Source organism: Cervus canadensis, chromosome 8 (genome assembly GCF_019320065.1).
Source record: "Cervus canadensis isolate Bull #8, Minnesota chromosome 8, ASM1932006v1, whole genome shotgun sequence".
NCBI classification, from domain to species: domain Eukaryota; kingdom Metazoa; phylum Chordata; class Mammalia; order Artiodactyla; family Cervidae; genus Cervus; species Cervus canadensis.
Genome location: NC_057393.1, coordinates 6,103,702 through 6,126,435, shown reverse-complemented (window position 1 = coordinate 6,126,435; position 22,734 = coordinate 6,103,702). Strand labels below are relative to the sequence as shown.

The following is a 22,734-nucleotide window of genomic DNA, read 5'->3' as shown; positions in this document are numbered from 1 at the left end:
GAAATAACCCATTACACACCCAATACATTGAAATTTTGTTAATATGACTGTAAAATACATGCAATTATTTTCAATGCAAATCCTGTTATTCATAACATATAGTCGTAGTCAAACCATTTACAGTAAGTCCCCTAAATATGAACTTTCAGGTTGCAAGCTTGTGAAGATGCAAACATGTTTCCAGCCATTGTATACCAGCTGTTGTACTATACTGCTGTATTTTTCAAGATGCTGTAAGATTTAAAATGTTTTGGTTATTTTCTGTTTGTTTTTATGTATAGACTATTTGTGTGAAAAAATATTATAAACACATCACAGTACAGTACTAGATAGATTTTGTTGGTTGGGTACCAAGGTTAACTTTGTTGGACTTCCGAACAAACTGGATTTATGAACACTTTTTCGTATGTAGGAAACTTACTGTATTTATTTGCTCATCAACGATTTACTGAGCACCTACTATGTGCCAGGCTCTGTGATAGGTACAGAGGAAACTTCCTGGCTTCATGGAATTAACAGACTGGAGGTCACATCAAGCAGGTCATCAAATTGCCAGGCCAGGGATTATTAAATTAACGTCTACTGAATTTCTTTCAGGTGTTTAGACTCAGTTTTGACAAAAGCCCCAACCAATAAACAGAGAAATTAAGAAGGAAACATTGTACTCTTTGCCCTTCAATCTACATCGCAATTGTATGGGAAATTTTATTTATGAAATCCTATTTTTCCATTGAGACCTCAGTTCAGTTCAGTTCAGTCGCTCAGTCATGTCCAACTCTTTCTGACCCCATGAATCGCAGCACGCCAGGCCTCCCTGTCCGTTACCAACTCCCGCAGTTTACTCAAACTCATGTCCATCGAGTTGGTGATGCTATCCAGCCATCTCAACCTCTGTCGTCCCCTTCTCCTCCTGCCCCCAATCCCTCCCAGCATCAGGGTCTTTTCCAACGAGTCAACTCTTCGCATCAGGTGGCCAAAGTATTGGAGTTTCAGCTTCAGCATCAGTCCTTCCAAAGAACACCCAGGGCTGATCTCCTTTAGGATGGACTGGTTGGATCTCCTTGCAGTCCAAGGGACTCTCAAGAGTCTTCTCCAACACCACAGTTCAAAAGCATCAATTCTTCAGTGCTCAGTTTTCTTCACAGTCCAACTCTCACATCCATACTTGACCATTGGAAAAACCATAGCCTTGACTACATGGACCTTTGTTGGCAAAGTAATATCTCTGCTTTTTAATATGCTGTCTAGGTTGGTCATAACTTTCCTTCCAAGGAGTAAGTGTCTTTTAATTTTAATTTCATGGCTGCAGTCACCATCTGCAGTGATTTTGGAGCCCCAAAAAAATAAAGTCTGACCCTGTTTCCACTGTTTGCCTATCTATTTCCCATGAAGTGATGGGACTGGATGCCATGATATTAGTTTTCTGAATGTTGAGCTTTAAGCCAACTTTTTCAATCTCCTCTTTCACTTTCATCAAGAGGCTTTTTAGTTCCTCTTCACTTTCAGCCATAAGGGTGGTGTCATCTGCCTATCTGAGGTTATTGATATTTCTCCTGGCAATCTTGACTCCAGCTTGTGCTTCTTCCAGCCCAGCGTTTCTCACGATGTACTCTGCATTATAAGTTAAATAAGCAGGGTGACAATATATAGCCTTGACGTACTCCTTTTCCTATTTGGAACCAGCCTATTGTTCCATGTCCAGTTCTAACTGTTGCTTCCTGGCCTGCATATAGGTTTCTCAAGAGGCAGGTCAGGTGGTCTGGTATGCCCATCTCTTTCAGAATTTTCCACAGTTTATTGTGATCTACATTGTCAAAGGCTTTGGCACAGTCAATAAAGCAGAAATAGATGTTTTTCTGGAACTCTCTTGCTTTTTCGATGATCCAGTGGATGTTGGCAATTTGATCTCTGGTTCCTCTGCCTTTTCTAAAACCAGCTTAAACATCTGGAAGTTCACAGTTCACATATTACTGAAGCCTGGCTTGGAGAATTTTGAGCATTACTTTACTAGCGTGTGAGATGAGTGCAATTGTGCAGTAGTTTGAGCACTCGTTGGGATTGCCTTTCTTTGGGATTGGAATGAAAACTGACCTTTTCCAGTCCTGTGGCCACTGCTGAGTTTTCCAAATTTGCTGGCATGTTGAATGCAGCACTTTCACAGCATCATCTTTCAGGATTTGAAATAGCTCAACTGGAATTCCATCACCTCCACTAGCTTTGCCCATAGTGATGCTTTCTAAGGCCCACTTGACTTAACATTACAGGATGTCTGGCTCTAGGTGAGCGATCACACCATCGTGATTATCTGGGTCATGATTATCTCTTTTGTATAGTTCTTCTGTGTATTCTTGCCACCTCTTCTTAATATCGTCTGCTTCAGTTAGGTCCATACCATTTCTGTCCTTTATCGAACTCATCTTTGCATGAAATGTTCTCTTGGTATCTCTAATTTTCTTGAAGAGATCTCTAGTCTTTCCCATTCTGTTGTTTTCCTCTATTTCTTTGCATTGATCGCTGAGGAAGGCTTTCTTATCTTTCTTTGCTATTCTTTGGAACTCTGCATTCAAATGGGAATATCTTTCCCTTTCTCCTTTGCTTTTCGATTCTCTTCTTTTCACAGCTATTTGTAAGGCCTTCTCAGACAACCATTTTGCCTTTTTGCATTTCTTTTCCATGGGGATGGTCTTGATCCCTGTCTCCTGTACAGTGCCATGAACCTCCGTCCATAGTTCATCAGGCACTCTGTCTATCAGATCTAGTCTACATTGAGACCTAGTAAACCACAAAAGATAAGGTCTAAACTCCTAAAACTCAATCTCAGTCTCCCAGGGCTGCTCTAACGAAGCACCACAGTCTGTGTGGTTTACACAGCAGAAATTTTTATTTTCTCACAGTTACAGAGGGCTTCTCAGGTGGCACTCCTACCCGCCAATGCAGGAGACTTAAGAGATGCAGGTTTGATCCCTGGGTCAGGAAGATCCCCTGGAGGAGGGCATGGCCACCCACTCCAGTATTCTTGCCTGGAGAATCCCATGGACGGAGAAGCCTGGTGGGCTACAGTCCATGAGGTCACAAAGAGTCGGACATGACTGAGTGACCCAGCAGCAGCAGGTGGAAGCTAGAAGTTCAAGATCAAGGTGCCAGCAGCTCTGAGCCTTCTCCGGGTGTCCTCAGAGTGCCTTCCTTCTGCGTGTGTCTATGTCCTAAACTCTTTTCCTACAAGGACACCAGTCATATTAGATGATGGCCCCTCCTCCCCAACAACCTCATTGAGCCTGAATCGTCTCTTTAAAGACCCTGCTCTAAACACACCCTCTGAGGTTCTAGGAGTGAGGACTTCAGCATATAAATTTGTGGGGGAGGCACAGTGGAGTCCATACCAGACTCCACTATGTCACATCACGTCCTGCTCTCTTCCGGGCTGGGAAACCAAGAAAGAGAAGAGACAGACAAGCCACTTGCTATGCCTATCCAGCTAGCGCTTTTCAAACAGGACAAACTTTCTTAAAAAGTAATCACATCTTTTACATCAAACATCTTCCCCAATTAAGCTGTTTCAAGGTGTCACTCCATCTGTCCTTGGTTAACTGAACATGGCTTTGAAACAAGATGTCTTTTATCTAATATAAAATTAACTGATGTAAGAGTTGATTGGAGAGGAAGAAAATAATCTCGTGTGTAAAGTGGAACATTCAAGGTCAGAGAGAGGTCAAATGAGTTGGGTTTTATGTCAGGCTTTTGGTAGTAAATCATCCCTTTCCTGACCATCCCACACAACACTCTCTCGTTCATAAATGCTGCCTTAAGACATCGATTTCTTTTAAATGTTTCAAACATGATTCTGTAGTGCTGATAATGACTTTCATAGCTTTATGCATTTTATTGATTGTTTTTAACTTTATATTTATGCCTTAAGGCATACTACTAAGAAGGGCTTCATTTCATAAATTGAAGGATGAGAGAGATAAACAGCAGGTGAGCAGGAAGATCAGATCCTGAACCACAGGAGTAAGGGTGCTTCTATTCCTGGAGCAATTTATTTTCTCCAAATGAATTTGGATCAGCATCAAATCCAATCTATAGCTTTGAAATCTGTATTATTCTCCATGAGACAGTTCTTTCCTTTTCCATAGCTGCTCTGCAAACTACAACTCTATTTGCCAGTGGAGCCTCTGTTGCCGCCTCCCAACAGACACACACTGTAGTTACCTTTGCATCAACTGCAAGCGTGCTCACTCTGGCTTGGGAGATCTAAAATCATCTTCTCTAGGTCATCTGCCAACCCAGCGGCATCTAGTCCTAAATGTAAGAGTGTTTTCAAATGTTCCTCTGGCAGGTAACAATAAGGAAAGATGGTTTTAAGACAAAATGGAAAAATTGGAGATTTTCTCCCTCTCCAGCCTGCAGCTCTTATCTTTCCACGCATTCACTAGAATCCAAAGGATTCAATGCAGTGTAATATATGACGGTGAAAATCTGGCAAGAATCTAAATGTTTCTTCAAAGCGGATTGGGTAAGTCAATCATGGCACGCACGACTGCCTCATATTCCGTAGAAATTAAAACTAAGGATTACAAAGAATTTAAATGATATGGGAAGTTGCCTGTGATAGAATGTTATATAATACAAGAACACTATAAATGTTGATATACATTACAGTTGCATGCTTAAAAATGCAAGAGAAAACTAAGGGAAAGAAATACATAAGAATTTCCTTAGTTATATATTCCTACATTTTCTAAGTGTCTATATGAAACTGCCATTATTTTTGCTATCAAGAAAATTAAAAAAAAATTTTTTAGAAAGAAAACTCGGTTCCATAATTCATTCCTTTTAAGTAATCACTTGGCTAGAGAAGTGCCTGCATATCATTTCTATGGCTTCGATGAATTTGAAAGGAAAAGCGATCAATCTTGCGGAGGCTTGGGAGGAGAGGTGGAGATTTATCGCGGTTACAAAGGAAGGGCACCCGTTTGGAGTGTTTCATCATCTTAGAGCATCCTTATAACCCCCATCCAGGGACAAGCCTCAAGAGCTCAAAGTTAGGAGGGAAATTTGAAAGTCACACTACTGTCATGATCAAAGCAGAGGATCCGGATCATTGCAAAGCAGATGTTTAGAAGGTGTGGTCTCTGAGAGTTAGCCCAGTTATAGATAATGACCAAGTGTGAGTATATGAATGTGTGTGTGTGTGTGTATTATTGAGATCCAGCCAGATGGGTCCAAAGATCTGTATTGTGAATGACCACACTGATTAATTTTAACATCAACCAGAAAAATGCTGAAATTTACCAGCTCAATGTGAAAAACAGGTGGGAAAGATCTTTAGACAGTATCTTTCCTGTTAAAAAAGTAGCAGCTGACCTTCACATCATCCTCCAGCTCTCAATGGACATCTCCTCCCAGGGATGGTTCTTAGGGGTCTATGGCTCCTCCAACCCATTTCCCTCCCTGCAACCCGGGGTTCCCGTTCCTGCTTTCAGGGAGCACATTAATTATAGTTACACATCTGCACATCTCAGATAGGGAGCTCTGTGGTCCACATAGAAATGGCCTTAAATACTGACGACTAAATCTCAAGACCCAGAAGAGTGGCCTTCATCCATTGTGTGAGATTTCAGCCTGGGATCTCTGAGGAAATGTTGGACTTTATTAAACACAAAGTTAAATCAAAGCATAATACCTAAGATGAGTATTTAGGGTGCAAAATTATTTTTTACCTTGGTTACATTAATGCTATGAGGGATCAATTCTTATAATTTCACTCTCTCTCATAATTACAAAAGTTGGCAGCAGAATTATCATTTGTGAAAGACAAGAGATGCCTTGTAAACTGAAACACATCAGACAATTCTCTCAGGCAGGAAAGTCCATAGTTCAAGTTCTGTTCACTGGAATGAGACTTTCTCTATACCAGCCCTGTTGAGCAAGATCAGAACAAAAGCTCTGGAGCCAGACAGCTTATGAGCTGTGAGATTTGGGGCAAGCCAACTACTGGAGCTACTGAAGCTTTCATTTTATCATCTGCAAAATAGGTATAATAACAATACAGTTGTCCCTCAGAATCCAATGGGGGTTGGTTCCAGGACCCCACCTCCTCAGATACCAGAAGCCAAGGATGCTCAAGTCCCATGTGTAAAATTTCAGAGTGTTTGTAATATAACCTATGCACATCCTCCTGTTTACTTCAAATCATCTCTAGATCATTTATAGCCTGCAATACAGTGTAAATGTTATATTGATATATAAACTGGCATGCAGTATGTTCAAGTTTTGCTCTTTAGAATTTTCTGGGATCCTTTTCCCAAATAGCTTCAATATACAGTTGGGTGAACCCACAGATGAAGAATCCATGAACATAAAAAGCCAGTGGTCTCTCCTTCCCGGGATCGTGGTAAGGTGAAAAAACTCAGTTAGACAGAGCCTGGCATGTGATATGCTGTCAACATTACCACTGTGTACACAGAGTTCTTTATTGTCTAGCATCAGAAACATTTCATTTTGTAAATATGACCTCTAATTTTCTTCCCTGTGTGAGACCGCTGACATTTTTTGCAGTTATAACAACCTGTGCTAGCTTGTTAGATTTCAAATTACCTCTTCTCCACCTTCAAAATGCCATATGGCATCATCCTTCCTCTCCAGCAGATTAATTTTGGTTTAAAGTTGAGATTTGATCACCATACTCTCCTTTGATACTGAAAATCTATAAATTATTGGTCAAGATTATAAAAGGATGAATGAATACACACTGCATACTTTAATGTAAAGTCTTAGTCATGATGGTTAGATTTTCTGCTGCATTGATCCCACTTTTGACTAAACAAAATAAAATGCAAACATATCACAAGTAGGCCAGTGATCACGTTTTATAGTTGGCTGCATTTTGCTGACTACTCTAGGAGTTAGAAACATATGTTACCTCGGTGAAGTCAGATCTCCTCTCTGGAACATCAGACTGGAGGTTTTTAAGGGCAATTTGATCGTGGGGACTGTACTGGCTGTCCCGTAATCCTAGGCAAAAGGAAATAATATTGCTACTTTTTAGTATATGAAAGGATAAAGGGGAGTATATAACTTTACTATAAAACTTAATGTCACCTACTCAAGTATTATGGGCTTCCCAGGGGGCACTAGTGGTAAAGAATCTGCCCGACAATGCTGGAGACATAAGAGACACGGGTTCGATCTCTGGGTCAGGGACAATCCTCTGGAGGAGGGCACGACAATCCACTCCAGTATTCTTGCCTGGATAATCCCATGGACGGAGGACCCTGGTGGGCTACAGTCCATGGAGTCACAAAGAGTTGGAAATGATTGAAGCGACTTAACACACAAGTATTATATGAATCAATAGTGAATCTAGGCTACTCGGACCCATGATAAAAACCTTGTCTGTTCCCCTCATCCACTCCACCCACTCCATGGAGGCTCTGAGTTCACTGTTATTCAGTTTATCAGGCTGCAAGATGCCTTCTTCCATACTATTGCTTTATGTTCCCAGACTCGGTAATATTAATAAGTGAACAAGTTTAGCCTTCACACATTCACCTGTGTTCCGAGTTTGCACCCAGCAGAAGACAGAAACCCAGCAGAAGACAGAAACCCAGCAGAAGACAGAATCATGTCTATGGATTTCTCAACATCCCTGGGGTTAAGAAAGCCTGACTGCAAGATCAGCTTTCACCCAACCTCTTAACGCAATCACTCTGGAAGGAGCTGTGAGCAACTCAAACATTGATACAGAAGCTGCTTTGGAATATCCGAGGATAATTTTGTGATGACATTGTGAGGAAAAAATGAGACACTGTGGGCCACCCTCCACATAAACACCAGCCACAGCAACAGCTGAGAATACCTTCAGGTCCATGTGCACACAGTAGGGGCCAATAACTGTAGAACCTGTGCTCAGGTCCCGGCTCCACCATCCACCAGCTTGGAAACGATGGACGAGTCTATGGAATCGCTCCATGGAATTTCCTCATCCACCCAACCTGCCCTGCACCCCTCATGGAAAGCTGAGGAGAAGGAAATCGCACTTCGCAAAGCAAGCCTGCAGTATCAGGACGTCTGCCTGGTGTCTTGCTGCCGATGCAGGAATGTGAGTCAAGCACAAGAAGGTGGGTAGTGATCAGCCTTCACTGCAACACAGCCCTGGGTTACAGCGTTGCTTTCACAATGCAGTTATTCCAAGCAGGGTGATTTTCCAACAGGCTACAAAGAATGCTTTCCCAGCTGCTGTGCTGATGACGAGAATGAAGAGATCTAAGAAAGCAGCTCTCTAATTTAGCCTCTTTATCAGTTCATGAGAAGGGTTTATTAAAGAATTTAGATAAAATTTAAAGCATCTTATGGGGGAAATGATACGCTATGGCATTTTCAAGTTTGGCAGATTTGCAAAAGCATCAGGATATGGCAATTTCAAGGGCCACCACTGACCCGTCGAAAATGTATCCAAGTCTCGTCTCATCCTTGGTGACAACAGAGCCCCCATCAGATCCACCCAGATGTGTGGCTGTGTCCCCATCTGAGCCTGGTACTGAGTGACAGAGATGTTCATCCAAGATGATGTGCACAGATTACTTCCTGTGAAGCACAAATATAGGACCTGAAAGATGTCATGGATTTCTGTGCAGAGTCGATGCATCATGATGAACTGACAATAAAGCTGATGAAGACGGAAATCTTCCTGGCTCTGGTCTGTGTTTAAGAACTCTGCAGTCAGCACAGGCCTGGGGCCAGACCAGCCTGGTCTGCATCCCAGCTTGGCCCCAAGCTCACCTGCAGAGGGGAGATGCTCGCCCTCCCTCCACATTATGGATGAGAGTCTTCATCCCTAAAATGCAGGTAATAACACCTCCTTCCCAGCCTTGCAATCCGTACACTACGGGTTCCGTATGTTACCAGGGGTAGGATGTGGGGTTAATGCTCGGTAAATAACCCTGGTTATGATCATTAATGAGCGGGTCCAAGGCAGTTGCTCCTCTTCCACCCAGACCCAGACGGTCCTTATCACCAAGATATCAGTGGTCACTGGAATCAGACCACAAAGTCCCAGGTTCTCTAACTATGTGTGTGACTTTGGGCAAGTGATTCCACATCCCTTAGTTCCTTGCTATGAAGTGGAGATAGTGGGGCTTACTTCACAGAGTTCCTGGAAAAAGGTGAAGTTACCTAAATACCATAATGCTCAAAATATAACAACATGCAATGAATATCAGTTCATGGCAAATAGATGGGGAAACAATGGAAACAGTGATAGGCTTTATTTTCTTGGGCTCTATAATCACTGCAGATGGTCACTGCAGCCATGAAATTAAAAGACACTTGCTCCTTGGAAGGAAGCTATGACAAACATAGACAGCATATAAAAAGCAGAGACATTACTTTGCCAACAAAGGTCTGTATAGTCAAAGCTATGGTTTTTCCAGTGGTCATGTATGGATGTGAGAGTTGGCCCATAAACAAGGCTGAGTGCCAAAGAATTGACGCTTTTGAACTGTGGCGTTGGAGAAGACTCCCTTGGACTGCAGAGAGATTGAACCAGTCAATCCTAAAGGAAATCAACCCTGAATATTCATTGGAAGGACTGGTGCTGAAGTTGAAGCTCCAATACTTTGGCCACCAGATGCAAAGAGCTGACTCATTAGAAAAGACCCTGATGCTGGGAAAGATTGTAGGCAGGAGGAGAAGGAGATGACAGAGAATGAGATGGTTGGAAGGCATCACCGACTCAATGGACATGAGTTTGAGCAAGCTCCAGGAAATGGTGAAGGACAGGGAAACCTGGTGTGCTGCAGTCCATGGGGTTGCAAAGGGCTGGACACGAGTGAGTGACTGAATGACGACAAACAAACATTAGCTGTGGAGAAGTGTCATCGCTAGCAGGGAGGAGGGAGGCTGCCAAGATCAGACAAGCAGGGTCTGTGTATGAGTATCTTCTTGCTGCTGTAACAAATGCCATAAACTTAGTGCCTTAAACAACATAAATTTATTATCTTGCAGTTGGATATCTGAGTCCAATGCGAGACTCCCTGGGCTAAAATCAAGGTGTTGCCAAGGCTGCACTTACGTGGGAGGGTCTAGGTGAGACTCTGATTTTCCTTGCCCTTCCTTGCCTTCCAGCCAGCTTCTAGAGACCACATACCTTGGCTCATGGTCCCTCATCACTCCAAACTTGATTTACATTATCACATCTCTGTGATGCTCCTGTTCCTTCTCATAAGCATCCTTCTGATTAGACTGGGCCACCCAGATAATACAGGACACTCTTCTCTTCTTAGGTGGGTTCTTAATCTCACCTGCAGAGCACCTTTTGCCATTTTTTTTTTTTTTTTAGTTGCTAAGTTGCTTCCAACTCTTTTGTGTTCCCATGGGCTTAAGCCTACCAGGCTTCTCTGTCCTTGGGATTTCCCAACTAAGAATACTACAGTGGGTTGCCATTTTCTTCTCCAAGGGGTCTTCCCAACCAGGGACTGAACCCGCATCTCCCGCTTGGTAGGTGGATTCTTTCCCACTAAGCCACTTAAAAGGTAATATATTCATAGGTTTTAGGCATGAAGATGTGGACATAGTTTGTGGGACCATTATTATACCCATCACAGTCAACAGGAGTTTGGGCATTTTCCAGCAGCTGGGATCCGGGTCTCCAAAACAGATATCTGCAGAACCCAGGACCCACGGCACCCGGCCTAGGTCTCTGGAGGAGGTACTACTGCCCGGGCCGGAGGGGCCAGCCCGTCTGCTCCTTGCCCTGCAGCTGGCCTGTCCCAGAGCTCTCCCGGGGCAGCTGCCTCTCTGTGGGCCCCAGGTCAGTCTCACTCTGCAGAGGAGACTGTCCTGGTGAAAGGGACAGTGGCGGAGGGCGGACCCTGGGCACCTGGAGGACGTGCACAGACGGGGCTTCATCGCGGAGTCAGGCAGTCTGGGTCCAAGTGCAGGTAACTAGAGTGCTGAGTACCTAGAAGGCGGAGCTGACCCTGTTCCCGCCCCGTTGCTTGGCTGCCCCCGGCGGCGGCGGCGGGGAGGCGGCTGTCAGAGGCTCACAGTTTTGCTCTTCTCTGAGAACCGTCCTCAACAGAAGGCTTCCTCCACCTTGGCCCACAGCCGGTGGGGACTCAGAGGGGTACAACTGCCCCCGCAACGCTGCGGTTTGCTCCCGAGCATAACCCGAGGGCCAGCCTGCCCCCGGGGCCACCCGTCACCCCCCGCAGCTTCCCCACCGGGCCTCTCTCACTGTCTCTGGGTTCTGTCCTCAAGGGCACCCTCCCCCTCGCGCCCCTCAATTCCCACCCCAGGCTCTGCTTCTTGGACACTCGACATGCTGGCATCTCACCGTGCTGGCCAAGCGCGGGGGCTCTCAGTGTGGGTCCCCAGACCTGCAGCCCCAGCATCACGGGGCGACGTCAGAAATCCACAGTGTCAGGCCCTGCCTCCTGACCTGCAGACCCACTGATCCGGAAACTGCAGGGGAGCCGGGCGGAGCGCACCTCCTGGGCCTGAGGGAGCCTTCTGGTTCCCTCCACGCCGCTCCACCCCGAGGGCACTGTGGGTCCCGGACGGTCAAGCGCCTGCGCAGACGGTGACTTGAGGCCCTAGAACGGAGCCAGACATCTTCTGGCTCACAGTCATCCCAAGGCTTTTGGAGAACGCGCCGAGGGGATGGCAATGGGGCTTTTTCTCAGTGTCTTCAATTAGAACGAGGCCATCGATGATGGCAGCGTGCTGTTATTTTGAAACAAACTAAAACTCATTCCCCAGGGGGATGTCAGACTGACAATTTAAGGAAGTTGCCCAAAATGACCTCAATTACCCAGATGGTTAGTGTCAGAGACAGATTTGGATCAGGGTCTTTCTTTACCTAAAGTCTCTACTTTTAACCAGTCTAGTGGTTTATTCTCTCAGTTGCGTCAATTCTTACGACCCCATAGACTGTAGCCCACCAGGCTCCTCTGTGCCTGGAATTCTCCAGGCAAGAAGACTAGAGTGGGCTGCTATTCCCTTCTCAGGGGGTCTTCCTGACCCAGGAACTGACCCCAGGTCTCCTGCGCTGCAGGCAGTTTCTTTATGGACTGAGCTGTGAAGGAAGCCCTTAGCCCAGGCATTGCTGGTTGAGGAATGCGCTGAGTCTGCTGCACAGTGTCCTCTATGCCTGGGCAGGGGTCACGGCACAGGCAAGTCTGATGAGGGCTTCTCTCCCGTGATGGCTGGAAAGATGGAACAGGATTCCACCTCTAGCAGCCTGAGTTCTTCCTCCAAAGCCACGGAGGCCTCCCTGGAGGCTAAGAGAGTCAGAGCAACACGAAACTGCACACACCATGAGGCCTTGAACCAGACTCTCCGGGAATCTAACTTCCTTTCTGGAGGAAAGCGTGCTTCAGGGATAGTTCCACCTGACTGGGAGTTTGAGCCTCCCTCAGGGTGATGGGGGCCCCAGGGCGGGGCAGCAAATGTGGTGAGACGCTGTCCCCTCCCACGACTCTAAGAGGAAGTCACAGCGGGCATCGCAGGAAGCCACCAGGAGAGCCCCACCCGCCAGGGACCTGGGAAAGGTGTGGGATGGGGTGAACGTAGGCAAAAGGGGACCCTGGTTCGGGAGAAGGTGGTGCCGCCCTAGCAGAGGTAAAAGAGGAAGGTGGAAGTGTCTTCAGGGACTGTGTAAGAGGGAATCCAGCATCAGGAGACGGCAAGCAGCATGCTGGGCCAAGCCAGGGATATGGGTAAGGAGCTGCATTCAATTCCCATGGGGCGCCCAGCACTGCTTGAGCTGTCTGTGCAGAAGTAGCCAACAAGCCACATCATGCACTGCCTAATGAATCCATCCATCAACGTCGCGTGTAAATGATGAACCTCAGGCTTCCGCTGGTTCAGAGAGCTCACTTGTTTTCACATCTCTATCGTGTGTATCAGAGACCCAGACGGGATGTCCGCATTCCCACCTCGTAGACTGTAAATGCCTTCCCTCATTTCCAGTCTGATAGGAGGTGAGGAATTTTCACTTGACTTCAACATGACTGCTTCTGAATCTTTTCAGTAGGTGTTTCTCGGAGAGACTCACTTCTCGGCCCTGAATTAAAGCCGTCACCTCTGTGAGGTTTGACCCTGTTAACTACCCACTGCCTCTGGACCACCTCCCCATGGTTGATTTCTGGGGTCTCCTCACCATCTTCCTCCCTCTTGGCGACCGTGTCTTCCTTTCTTTTGCGTTCTCTCCCTGGCACCCTCCCTCTGGGTCCTCCTGTCGCGTCTCAGACCACTGCCAAGGCAGGACCCAGAGCCCAGCCATGGGCACTAGCCCTTAGAAGCAGTGACCTCCAAGTCTCCACATCTCATTTTGGGGGACTTTGCTGGTGGGCCAGTGGTTAAGAATCCGCCTTCCAGTGCAGGGGGTGCAGGGAGCTAGGGTACTACATGCTGCAAAGAAACAGCTCGCACACTTCAGTTACTGGGCCCTTGTGCGCTGGAGTCCAGATGCCACAGGGAACTATCTCCCATTTTGTGAGGAAGATCCCAAATGCCACAACTGAGACCAGACTCCGCCAAATAAATAAATAAATATTTTTAGAAAAATAAAGATACTTGTCAGTAGATTAAAAAATAAAAACAAACAAAAAAAAACCACACACACAGCTTTTTCAAAAGGGGATCAACCAGCTTCTCTTGAGCTGCTGCCACTGACATCACCTCCTCCCCTGCCCCTCCGTCTCCCTCCCTCCCCTTTCCTTTCCTCCTCCTCACCCCCCAGGTCCATTTTCTCAGCATATGGCCACCATCCTCCCATCACCCACAACAGAAATCAGGGTTCCACCTCCACACCCACCTCCAACGTCCATTTAAAAGTCAAGTCCTGATTTGTCTCGTGAAAGATGCTCTGCTTCATCCCATCAGCTTAATCTTGCCTGAGCTGCCTAGTCTCAGCAAGGTCACAATCAAGGGGTGACCCTTCCAGCCTCGCCTCCCGTCAGGTTCCCAAATCCCCTTGACGTTGCCAGTTTGTGACCTTGCGAAGGTCACACAGTCCTTTGAGAACTCTAATGAAATGGATGCATTTCCCCCCAGAACAGAACCTGGGAAACATACACATAACAAGCTGAGCCCAGGTGCCGACAGTGCTGGGAGCTCAAGGAGAACAGGATACAGCCACATATCGAGACAAAACTCTAATTCAAGAGGATACACGCACCGCTATGTTCACAGCAAAACGAGTCACAATAGCTAAGACATGGAAGCAGCTAAACGTCCCCTGACGGATGAACGGACCAAGACGTGGCACATATACGGTGGGATATTACTCGGCCGTGAAAAAGAAAGAAATAACGCAGCAACATGGATGGACCTAGGGATGATCATGCTAAGTGAAGTAAGGCAGGCAGAGAAAGACAAATATCATAAGATATCCCTAAATTTAAAATACGATGCAAATGAATACACCTTCCAAACAGAAATGGACTCACAGACATAAAGAACAGGCTTGTGTTTGCCAGTGGGAGGGTGGGAAAGCAATGCATCGGGAGTTTGGGATTAGCAGATACAAGCTAGTATATAGAGAATGGATAGAAAACAACAAGGTCCCGCTGTATAGTACACAGAACTATATTCAATATCCTGTGATCAATCATAATGGGAAAGAACACATGTATATGTTAAAGTGAATCATTTTGGTGTACAGCAGATGTTATCACAACATTGTAAATCAATCATACTTCTATAAAATAAATTCTAAAAAATAAATAATCCAAAGATTTTGAAGTTAAAAAACATCTATTAAGTTATTTCCATGAATGTAACTAATAAAATCTCTCCAAGTTTCAAAAAAAATTTTTTTTAAAAATAGAGTCCAAGATAGAAATCCTTAAAATGAGCCCCTTCTCCTTCCTGGATGCAGCTGCTTCCACGTCTCTGTGACCTTGGCCTTGGCTGCCTCCTGCCCAGCTCTCCCAGAGGGCTAATCCCTCGCCCTCTGCACAGCTCAGGGTCACCTCCGCTCAGCAGGGCTCCTAGGTCTGCCCCCACCACACATGCCTTCCCATCCGTGCAGCTGCCTGTGTTCCTTTCCTAGAGCTTCCACAACAAATGAGCACAAAGGGGCAGTTACAACAGCAGGAATTTATTCTCTCATGGGACTGGAGGCCAGATGTCTGACGCCAAGCTGTTGGCAGGGCCGTGCTCCCTCTGAACGATGCAGGGGGCATCCTTCCTTGCTGCTTCTTGCTTCCGGTGGCTGCTGGCAACCCCTGGCATTCCTTGGCTTGTGGTAGCATCACTCGTCTGCCTTCATCCCCATGTGGCCATCCTCCCTTTGTCTCTATGTCTCCAAACTCTCTCTTATTACAAGGGCCCCAGTCATTGGAAGGCAGGCTCACTCCAAACCAGTATGACCTCATCCTGACTACATCGGCAAAGACCTCGTTTCCAAACCCAGTCCATTCACAGGTTAGGGCTAGAGCACAACTTCGGAGAGACACAATCTAACCCAGCACGATGCCCCCAACAGGCCGCCGGCACTGTGAGTTCTCACTACCTTGCCCTGTAATCGTCTGGGCGTGGGTCTGTCCCCTCAAGTTGGTGGAGGCCTTTAGAGGGAACCTCACCATCAACTTCCCTCCCATGCCCAGCTCAGTGCCTGCCAACTGAAGACCTTCACCAATTGTTGGCTGAACGAACAAATCATTTTGTATTTCGATAGCTGTTATATCTATGGGAGAAAATCAGAACATACCTTCCTCAGACAGCTTGATCATATTCCACTGATGTTTCAAAGACATTTTACTTAGATTCAAATGTCTGTTAATGGCAAGGATGCACTGAGCTAAAGGGAAGAAAAATTGGCCACAGTTCACATCCGTAACTCCTCTCGGAATGAGTTAGGCTCCCACCTTCCGCGGTGGGCTGAAGAACCTCCAAACACTCTACCTGTGATGAAGTCACCAGAATGTTTCCACGGCAACTGGGGAGAGGGTGAGGAGTCCACCCTGGGCTATTTCTCCTGAGAAGGAACAGCAATCATCACTTTGACATTTATATCTGAGGCTTTGCTGACAAGTTTTAAAAAAAAAGTTTGTGCAACCATTAAGTTTTCTGCAGAGCACAGTTAGATGTGAGACAAAGAAGGATTTTATCTACTGCCCACATTCAGATACACATTTCCCCTCAACTTCTCATTACTTTTTTACTTTTTATCTTGTTTTGATGATGCTGGTTCTCTATCCAGGCAGCATTTTTTACTGTGGATATGTTCCCTCACTATTAAAATACATTCAGATAGCATCACAACGTTAATTTGTTACCCTACTTGTAATATGTGTCACCAATTTTTGAAAAGTGGTTTATCTAGAAAATTGGTCAACAGGGCAGTCTGTGTACCATGCAAGCTATTACAGGAATGATCAATTCCAACAATTTAACAAAGCACCTTTGACACTAAATTACAATGAATATTGTTTCATAATTTATACCAAATCATGTTTGAGGTGGCCTATAATTAACAACACGGATGAAAGCCAGCAAAACTGATAAAGACGCAAGTAATGAACTGGAGAACTCATCGGACCATAAAGCCTAGGCTAAAGGTGTCCCTGGCACAGAAGAACCACAAACTAAGGGTGAGTTTGCAGCAGCCAAGGCCAAAGAGGGGAACATGATAAATTGCATAACTCATTGCCTTTCAAATGAAGTACACTGTTTCATACAGAGAGTGGTTTTATACTCTGGGATAAGGCACTGTTAGTATGGGTCATTAGATAAATGGACAGCACCTTTGTAAGTTGGTTCATAAACACCAGGACAGTTTAAATTCACTGGACAACCCCAAGGTACTTTGAGTCAGGTCAATGTCACTTGTTATAGTTGTTCAATCACTAAGTCATGTCTGACTCTTTGCAACTCCATGGACTGCAGCATGCCAGGCTTCCCTGTCCTTCACTATCTCCCAGAGTTTGCTCAAACTCATGCCCATTGAGTCAATGATGCCATCCAACCATCTGATTCTCTGCTGCCCTCTTCCCCTTTTGCCTTCAATCTTTGCCAGCATCAGGGTCTTTTCTAATGAATTGGTTTTTCACACCAGGTGGGCAAAGTATTTGAGCTTCAGCTTCAGTACCAATCTTTCCAATGAATATTCAGGGTTGATTTCCTTTAGGATTGACTGGTTTGATCTCCTTGCTGTCCAAGGGCCTCTCAAGTATTATCTAGCACCACAATTCGAAAGCATCAATTCTTCGGGGCTCCGCCTTCTCTGTGGTCCAACTCTCACATCCATACATGACTGCTGGAAAAACCATAGCTTTGACTAGATGGACCTTTGTCAGCCAAGCAATGTCTCTGCTTTTTAATTCACTGTCTAGGTTTGTCATAGCTTTCCTTCCAAGAAGCAAGGGTCTTTTCATTTCAATGTCACCATTACATCACAAAGGCTGAAATTTATTGTGCGATCAAGGCAAGACAGATACTGGATACAAAGGCTATCTCCTTTAACACTCAGAATGACCTTTGGAGGAAAGCACAATTATTTCCCCCATTTTACAGATGAGAAAGTTGTGCCTCCTTGAAGTAACCTGCCAAGCATCACCCAATCCAATAAGCCTCAAGCTGAGACTTTGCAATATGAATGCTCATTGTACACACAGAAAAGGTAGAAATGGGGCCTAATCTGTAGGATCTGATAACCTCTTTCATGAAGCTTGAGAAAGGGGAAAGAACATGCTGGCTCTGGACATCAGGACTAGGTGACACCTGGCCCTCCCACATTCTAAGGCTGTTTGCGCCTCAGTTCAGGGGGCAAACTGAAGGGCGGGGAACCATGAAAAGAAAGGTTTTCACCAGCCCAGCACTCTGCCTGCCAACAACAGCCCCCATCAAAAAATGCAAAGTGTTATTAGCCACAGTTTTATGTAATTTTCATGTCTCCCAGAAGATGATGGAGCATAATACAGACTTGTCTAATAATGAGTAAAAACCTGCCCACTAACTTTGTAGCTACTCTGGCTCGAGCTGATTTCCAAGACGCCTGGAACTGGAGGAACCAGGCCTCTGCCCTTGGTGTCAGGGCTTGGCTCCAGGGTCAGCATCTTGTGCGGTGGGAGTGGGGTCTCCCCTGGAGGACCGGGTAAGACCACTGCGTGCGGGACCGTACACCCAAATATGCTTGTGCGCATGCGCCAGCCTCCTAACCCCGGAGGCTCTGCTCGGGAGTCGGCCTTGGTGGGATGGCGCCACAACCTCAGTTCAGTCAACAGTTAACTGGGAATCTGATGTCTTTGAAGACCTGACTCAGGTGCTGGGCTGGGCATAGGAGACCCCATCTTTAAAGACCACAGAGTCTGAAAAGGGAATAAGATGCATAACGAGACCTTTTTCAGTGCAAGGTGGATTTCCCCTTATGGGCTTCCCCCCTCCCCGACTTAATTGTGGTAAAACACAGAAAAGCACATTAAATCTACCATCCTAGCCATTTTTAAGTGTCCAGTTCTGTGGCAGTAAGCACATCCATCTACACCGTGTTGGGCAACCATCACCCTCATCCATCCAGAGAACTTCTTCATCATCCCGAACCAGAACTCTGTCCACTTTAAACCATAACCATTTGCCCCTCCCCCAGCCTGGGACCCCTGCCATTCTACTTTCTCTCTCCATAAATTTGACTATCACAGGGACCTCATGTAAGTGGAATTATCCAGTGAGTGTCCTGTTGTGACTGCCTTATTTTACCCAACCCGATGTCTTCAAAGTACATCCATGTCGCCTCATGTGTCAGAATCTCCTTTTAAAAGGTGAATGATATTCCATTGTATGGATGGACCATACTTGTTTGAATGGACCCTTGGGTTGCTTACACCTTTAGGCCACTGTGAGTAATGCTGCTGTGAACATGACCATACAAACACCGCTTCCATACCCTGCTTTCAGTTCTTGCTGCAGACTGTCTTCTGCCTTTCATTCTGCAGTCCTGCCTTGGTTTTATTACCTAAGTGGTTCTTAGAAAACACTAGAGAACTTTTGTGATGGGTAGGAAGGGCAAAGAGCTAGTCACTTGGACAGATGAGTTTAGTAGTCATCTTCCTACCTTCCCTGGTGGCTCAGATGGTAAAGTGTCTGCCTGCAATGTGGGAAGCCTGGGTTTGATCCCTGGGTCGGGAAGATCCCCTGGAGAAGGAAAAGGCAACCCACTCCAGTACTCTTGCCTGGAAAATCCCATGGACGGAGAAGCCTGGTAGGCTACAGTCCACAGGGCTGCAAAGAGTTGGACACGACTGAGTGACTTCACTTTCCTACCTTCCTACCCTTGTGCAGGGGCGGGGGCGGGGGCGGGGGAGACGGAGTGGGTCTCACTTTAAGCCGTCAACACTGGGAAGTGGTTAAACACAGGTGGTCTCTGTCTTGTAACCTAACCCAGACAAGCTCAACTTGGGCTCCAACCTGAAAGGGAGAGAAAGTGCCATCATCACCATCACCACCACCATCCCCTACCTGCTTCTGACTCTGTGAGCTGAAGACAGCCCAGGTGACAGAAGAACAGAGCCTAGGCAAGGGGGTGAGGGGTCAGCTGGGCTTCTCAGGGACACACAGCCTCCCCTACGCAGAGGGCGTGGGGGTGGGCAGCAAGAAGGAGCAGCGGGAGAGGTGGAAAGAGGAGGATTTTTCCTCCTTTCTTTTGCCCCAGCCCAGCACGGTTCAGCAGGCAGAGTCCAGACAAGCAGCTGAGACCCAGGGCTCAGGTCCCAGCTGCCGTTCAGCGGTGACTTGAGCCGGTCAGCGCATCTCCGGACTTAGCCTCCCGTCTGTGACATGAGGAATGTGCAGGGGCCTGGGTGGCCTCCGGGACACCATCTGGTTCCGCCAGGGGTCTTGTCCACGACGGCTGGGCCGAGAGGTGCTGGGGAGGTTTGAGGGACGGAGTGTCTGAGTGGCATCACCATGAACTTGCTTCTTCCATAAACTTAAACGTAGCTTCGTGACACCCTCTCTTCTTCAAGGAGCGCCAGGCTCACTGAAGCAGGGTCATCATTGCCTGGCATTGAACGTCATGCAGTGGTTTGATTTCAGAAGGGACCGGTTCTGCGCCTCTGCCAGCTTCCCCTGGTTGAGATCCAGGCTGCTGCGGGGCCCTGATCACCGGGCTCATTACCTAGGCAGCTTGCTGCAGGATGAGCAGGGGTGGACTGTGTACCTAGTCCACGGCTAGGTGACAACTGATACATAAAGAAGAAAAACAGGACGTCATTGGAACCTCCTGAGAAAGAACCCGGAGCCGCATCTGGCCCAGCTGCAAAGCCAAACGCTCTAGAGAGAGCAGGAGAAGCTGTCCGCTCGGGGTTCATTCCGTAAACAAGCCACAGAAATATTTTCACAAGACGTTAGCCTGGACTTCCTCTCTGTCACGAGGAGCGACGTGGTTCTTGTTTGCGGGGCGGTGGGGCCGCTCACGTCTCCTCCTCTTGGCTACGTTGGCCAGAGCCTGTCTGGAGCCCACAGAGGTGATTACAGGTTCTGCCACGAGCTGGACAAATGAAATCGGTGTGGTGTCTGAAAGCTCCAAGTCGTAAATTTCTCATTGTAAGAACCACACTGTATGTCGTGGGTATAGGAAGAGATGCAGCCACCAACTCAGATCAGAAAACCCAGCATCCAAGGAAAAGCCCAGGCTCAGAGATGCTCATGCCTACTGCCATCATCCTGTCTTCCTACCTGCAAAGTCAAAGCGGCCTCTCTACAGAATTCTCCAGCAGCTCATCCCCCGTGCTGGACGGTTAGAATCAGGTGGCTGTCTCACCAGCTGTGACTTTTGAGTTGCTATTGTTGAATGGGAGAAAGATCCAAGCACTCTGTTTTTCCTAATAGTCCCTCCTGCTGCAACAAATCACAAACTTCGGCAAGAACAAGGGAAACTGTCCCCTTATGTGTATAGGTTTGTCCTCACCTGCCACCTTACTACAAAAGGGAGCAGAGGCTCAGAGTGGGGCAGGGTTTGTCAGAGAAGCTCCTGGCTGGGAAGTGGCCAAGTCAGACTTGCTCAGTCAAGGCCAGGACTCCAGATCACTGACTGTCAGTCAGGCTGTCTTCTAGCTACACCCCATCTAGCTGAGCTGAGCTGCTGTCTCCTTGTGGCTGATTCTTTAAAAAATATAACAAACATACCACAGAACTTAAAATTCAATGGTTTCTGTAAATTCACAAAGTTGTGCAAACATCACCATGATCTAATTCCAGGACATTTTCATCATCCCTCAAAGAAGCCCCATACCCATACTTCCCATCCCTGGAAACCACTAATATATGTTTTCTGGGTTTGACTATTTTAGATATTTCATATAAATGAAATCATAAATATGTGGGCTTTTGTTTCTGGCTTAAAGATGGAAGGCAGCAGGAGAAGAGGGTGACAGGATGAGATGGTTAGATGACATCACCGATTCAATGGACATGAACTTGGAAAAACTCCGGGAGATGGTGAAGGACAGGGAAGCCTGGCATGCTGCAGTCCATGGGGTCATGAGAGTCGGACATGACTTGCCAAATGAACAACAGCCACAATGAATTTCACTGAGTAACATGAATCCAAGGTTCATCCAGGTTGTGTCAGAGTTTCACTCCTTTCCATGGCTGAATGGTGTTCATTTTGTATCCATGTTCATACTGTAGGGAGCACATATTGAGTATCTGTTCATTAACTGATGAGCATTTAGATGGTTTCTACTTTGGTTCCTTGATAGCTCAGCTGGTAAAAATCCTCCTGCCGTGTGGGAGACCTGGGTTTGATCCCTGGGTTGGGCAGATCCCCTGGAGAAGGGAAAGGCTACCCACTCCAGTATTCTGGCCTGGAGAATTCCATGGACTGTATGCTCTACGGGGTTGCAAAGAGTCAGACATGACTGAGCAACTTTCACTTTCACTTTTTGGTAATAATAATCAATGCTACCATGAACATTTGTATACAAGGCTTTATGTGGACACACTTTTTCTTTCTCATGGGGAAACATCACCCTGTTTTTCAAAGTGGCTTCACCACTTTACATCCTCACTAGCAAAGTAGTAAGACTCCATTTTCCCCATCTTTGTCAACACTTATTATTATTCATTGTTTAAATTGTAGTCTCCATGGTATCTGATTGTGGGTTCCATTTGCATTTCCCTAATGACTAATAATGTTATGCATCTTTTCATGTGCTTACTTCCCATTTGTATATCTTCTTTGCAGAAATATCTACTCAGCAACTTGGCTCAAATTTTAAATTGCATTGTCTTTTTATAGCAGCTCTAGGAAAAAGAGGATTATAAAACTTCCTATGCCCCTTCCCTCCAAAGGAATGAAAGGACAACAGTGATTCTCAAAACCACAGCCCCCTCTCCCAAGGCAACATCTTATTTCTACGTACCTTCAATCACGGTAGCATTAATGCATGAAGGCTTAAGAGAATGTTCTTGGTGTCCCACAGACATGGGCTTGGATCTAGCTTGAACACTTATAACGCTTGCAACTTAGATGATGCAGCTAACTTCTGACACAGCTTTCCCATCTACCAAACAGGGATCATGGTATCAGCTCACTGGACTGATAGGAGATCCAAGAGAGGAGACGCACTGAAAGCCCTCCGCACGTGACTTGTCACCTGGAAAGTACCCAACCAAACTTCTTCTCCTTTTGTATCCAGTGAATATTTTTATAGCATCAGGATGGGCAAGGTACTGGTCTAGACTCCAAAGTCACAGCAGCAAGCAAAATGGAAAATCTCTGTCTTT

General features: G+C 46.3%; 1 protein-coding gene across 1 annotated transcript in view; it reads right to left on the bottom strand.

The window, feature by feature from the left end:
- The window catches only part of C8H10orf90 (chromosome 8 C10orf90 homolog), a 95,063-nt gene extending 79,209 nt beyond the window's left edge, over positions 1-15,854 (bottom strand). The window contains exons 1-2 of the mRNA XM_043476000.1: positions 15,719-15,854; positions 6,923-7,014 (exon numbers count right to left, since the gene is read on the bottom strand). Of these exons, the coding sequence (XP_043331935.1) occupies positions 6,923-7,014; positions 15,719-15,764 (138 nt within the window). The 5' untranslated portion in view covers positions 15,765-15,854. The remainder of the gene's footprint in view (positions 1-6,922; positions 7,015-15,718) is intronic.
- Positions 15,855-22,734: the final 6,880 nt, after the last annotated feature.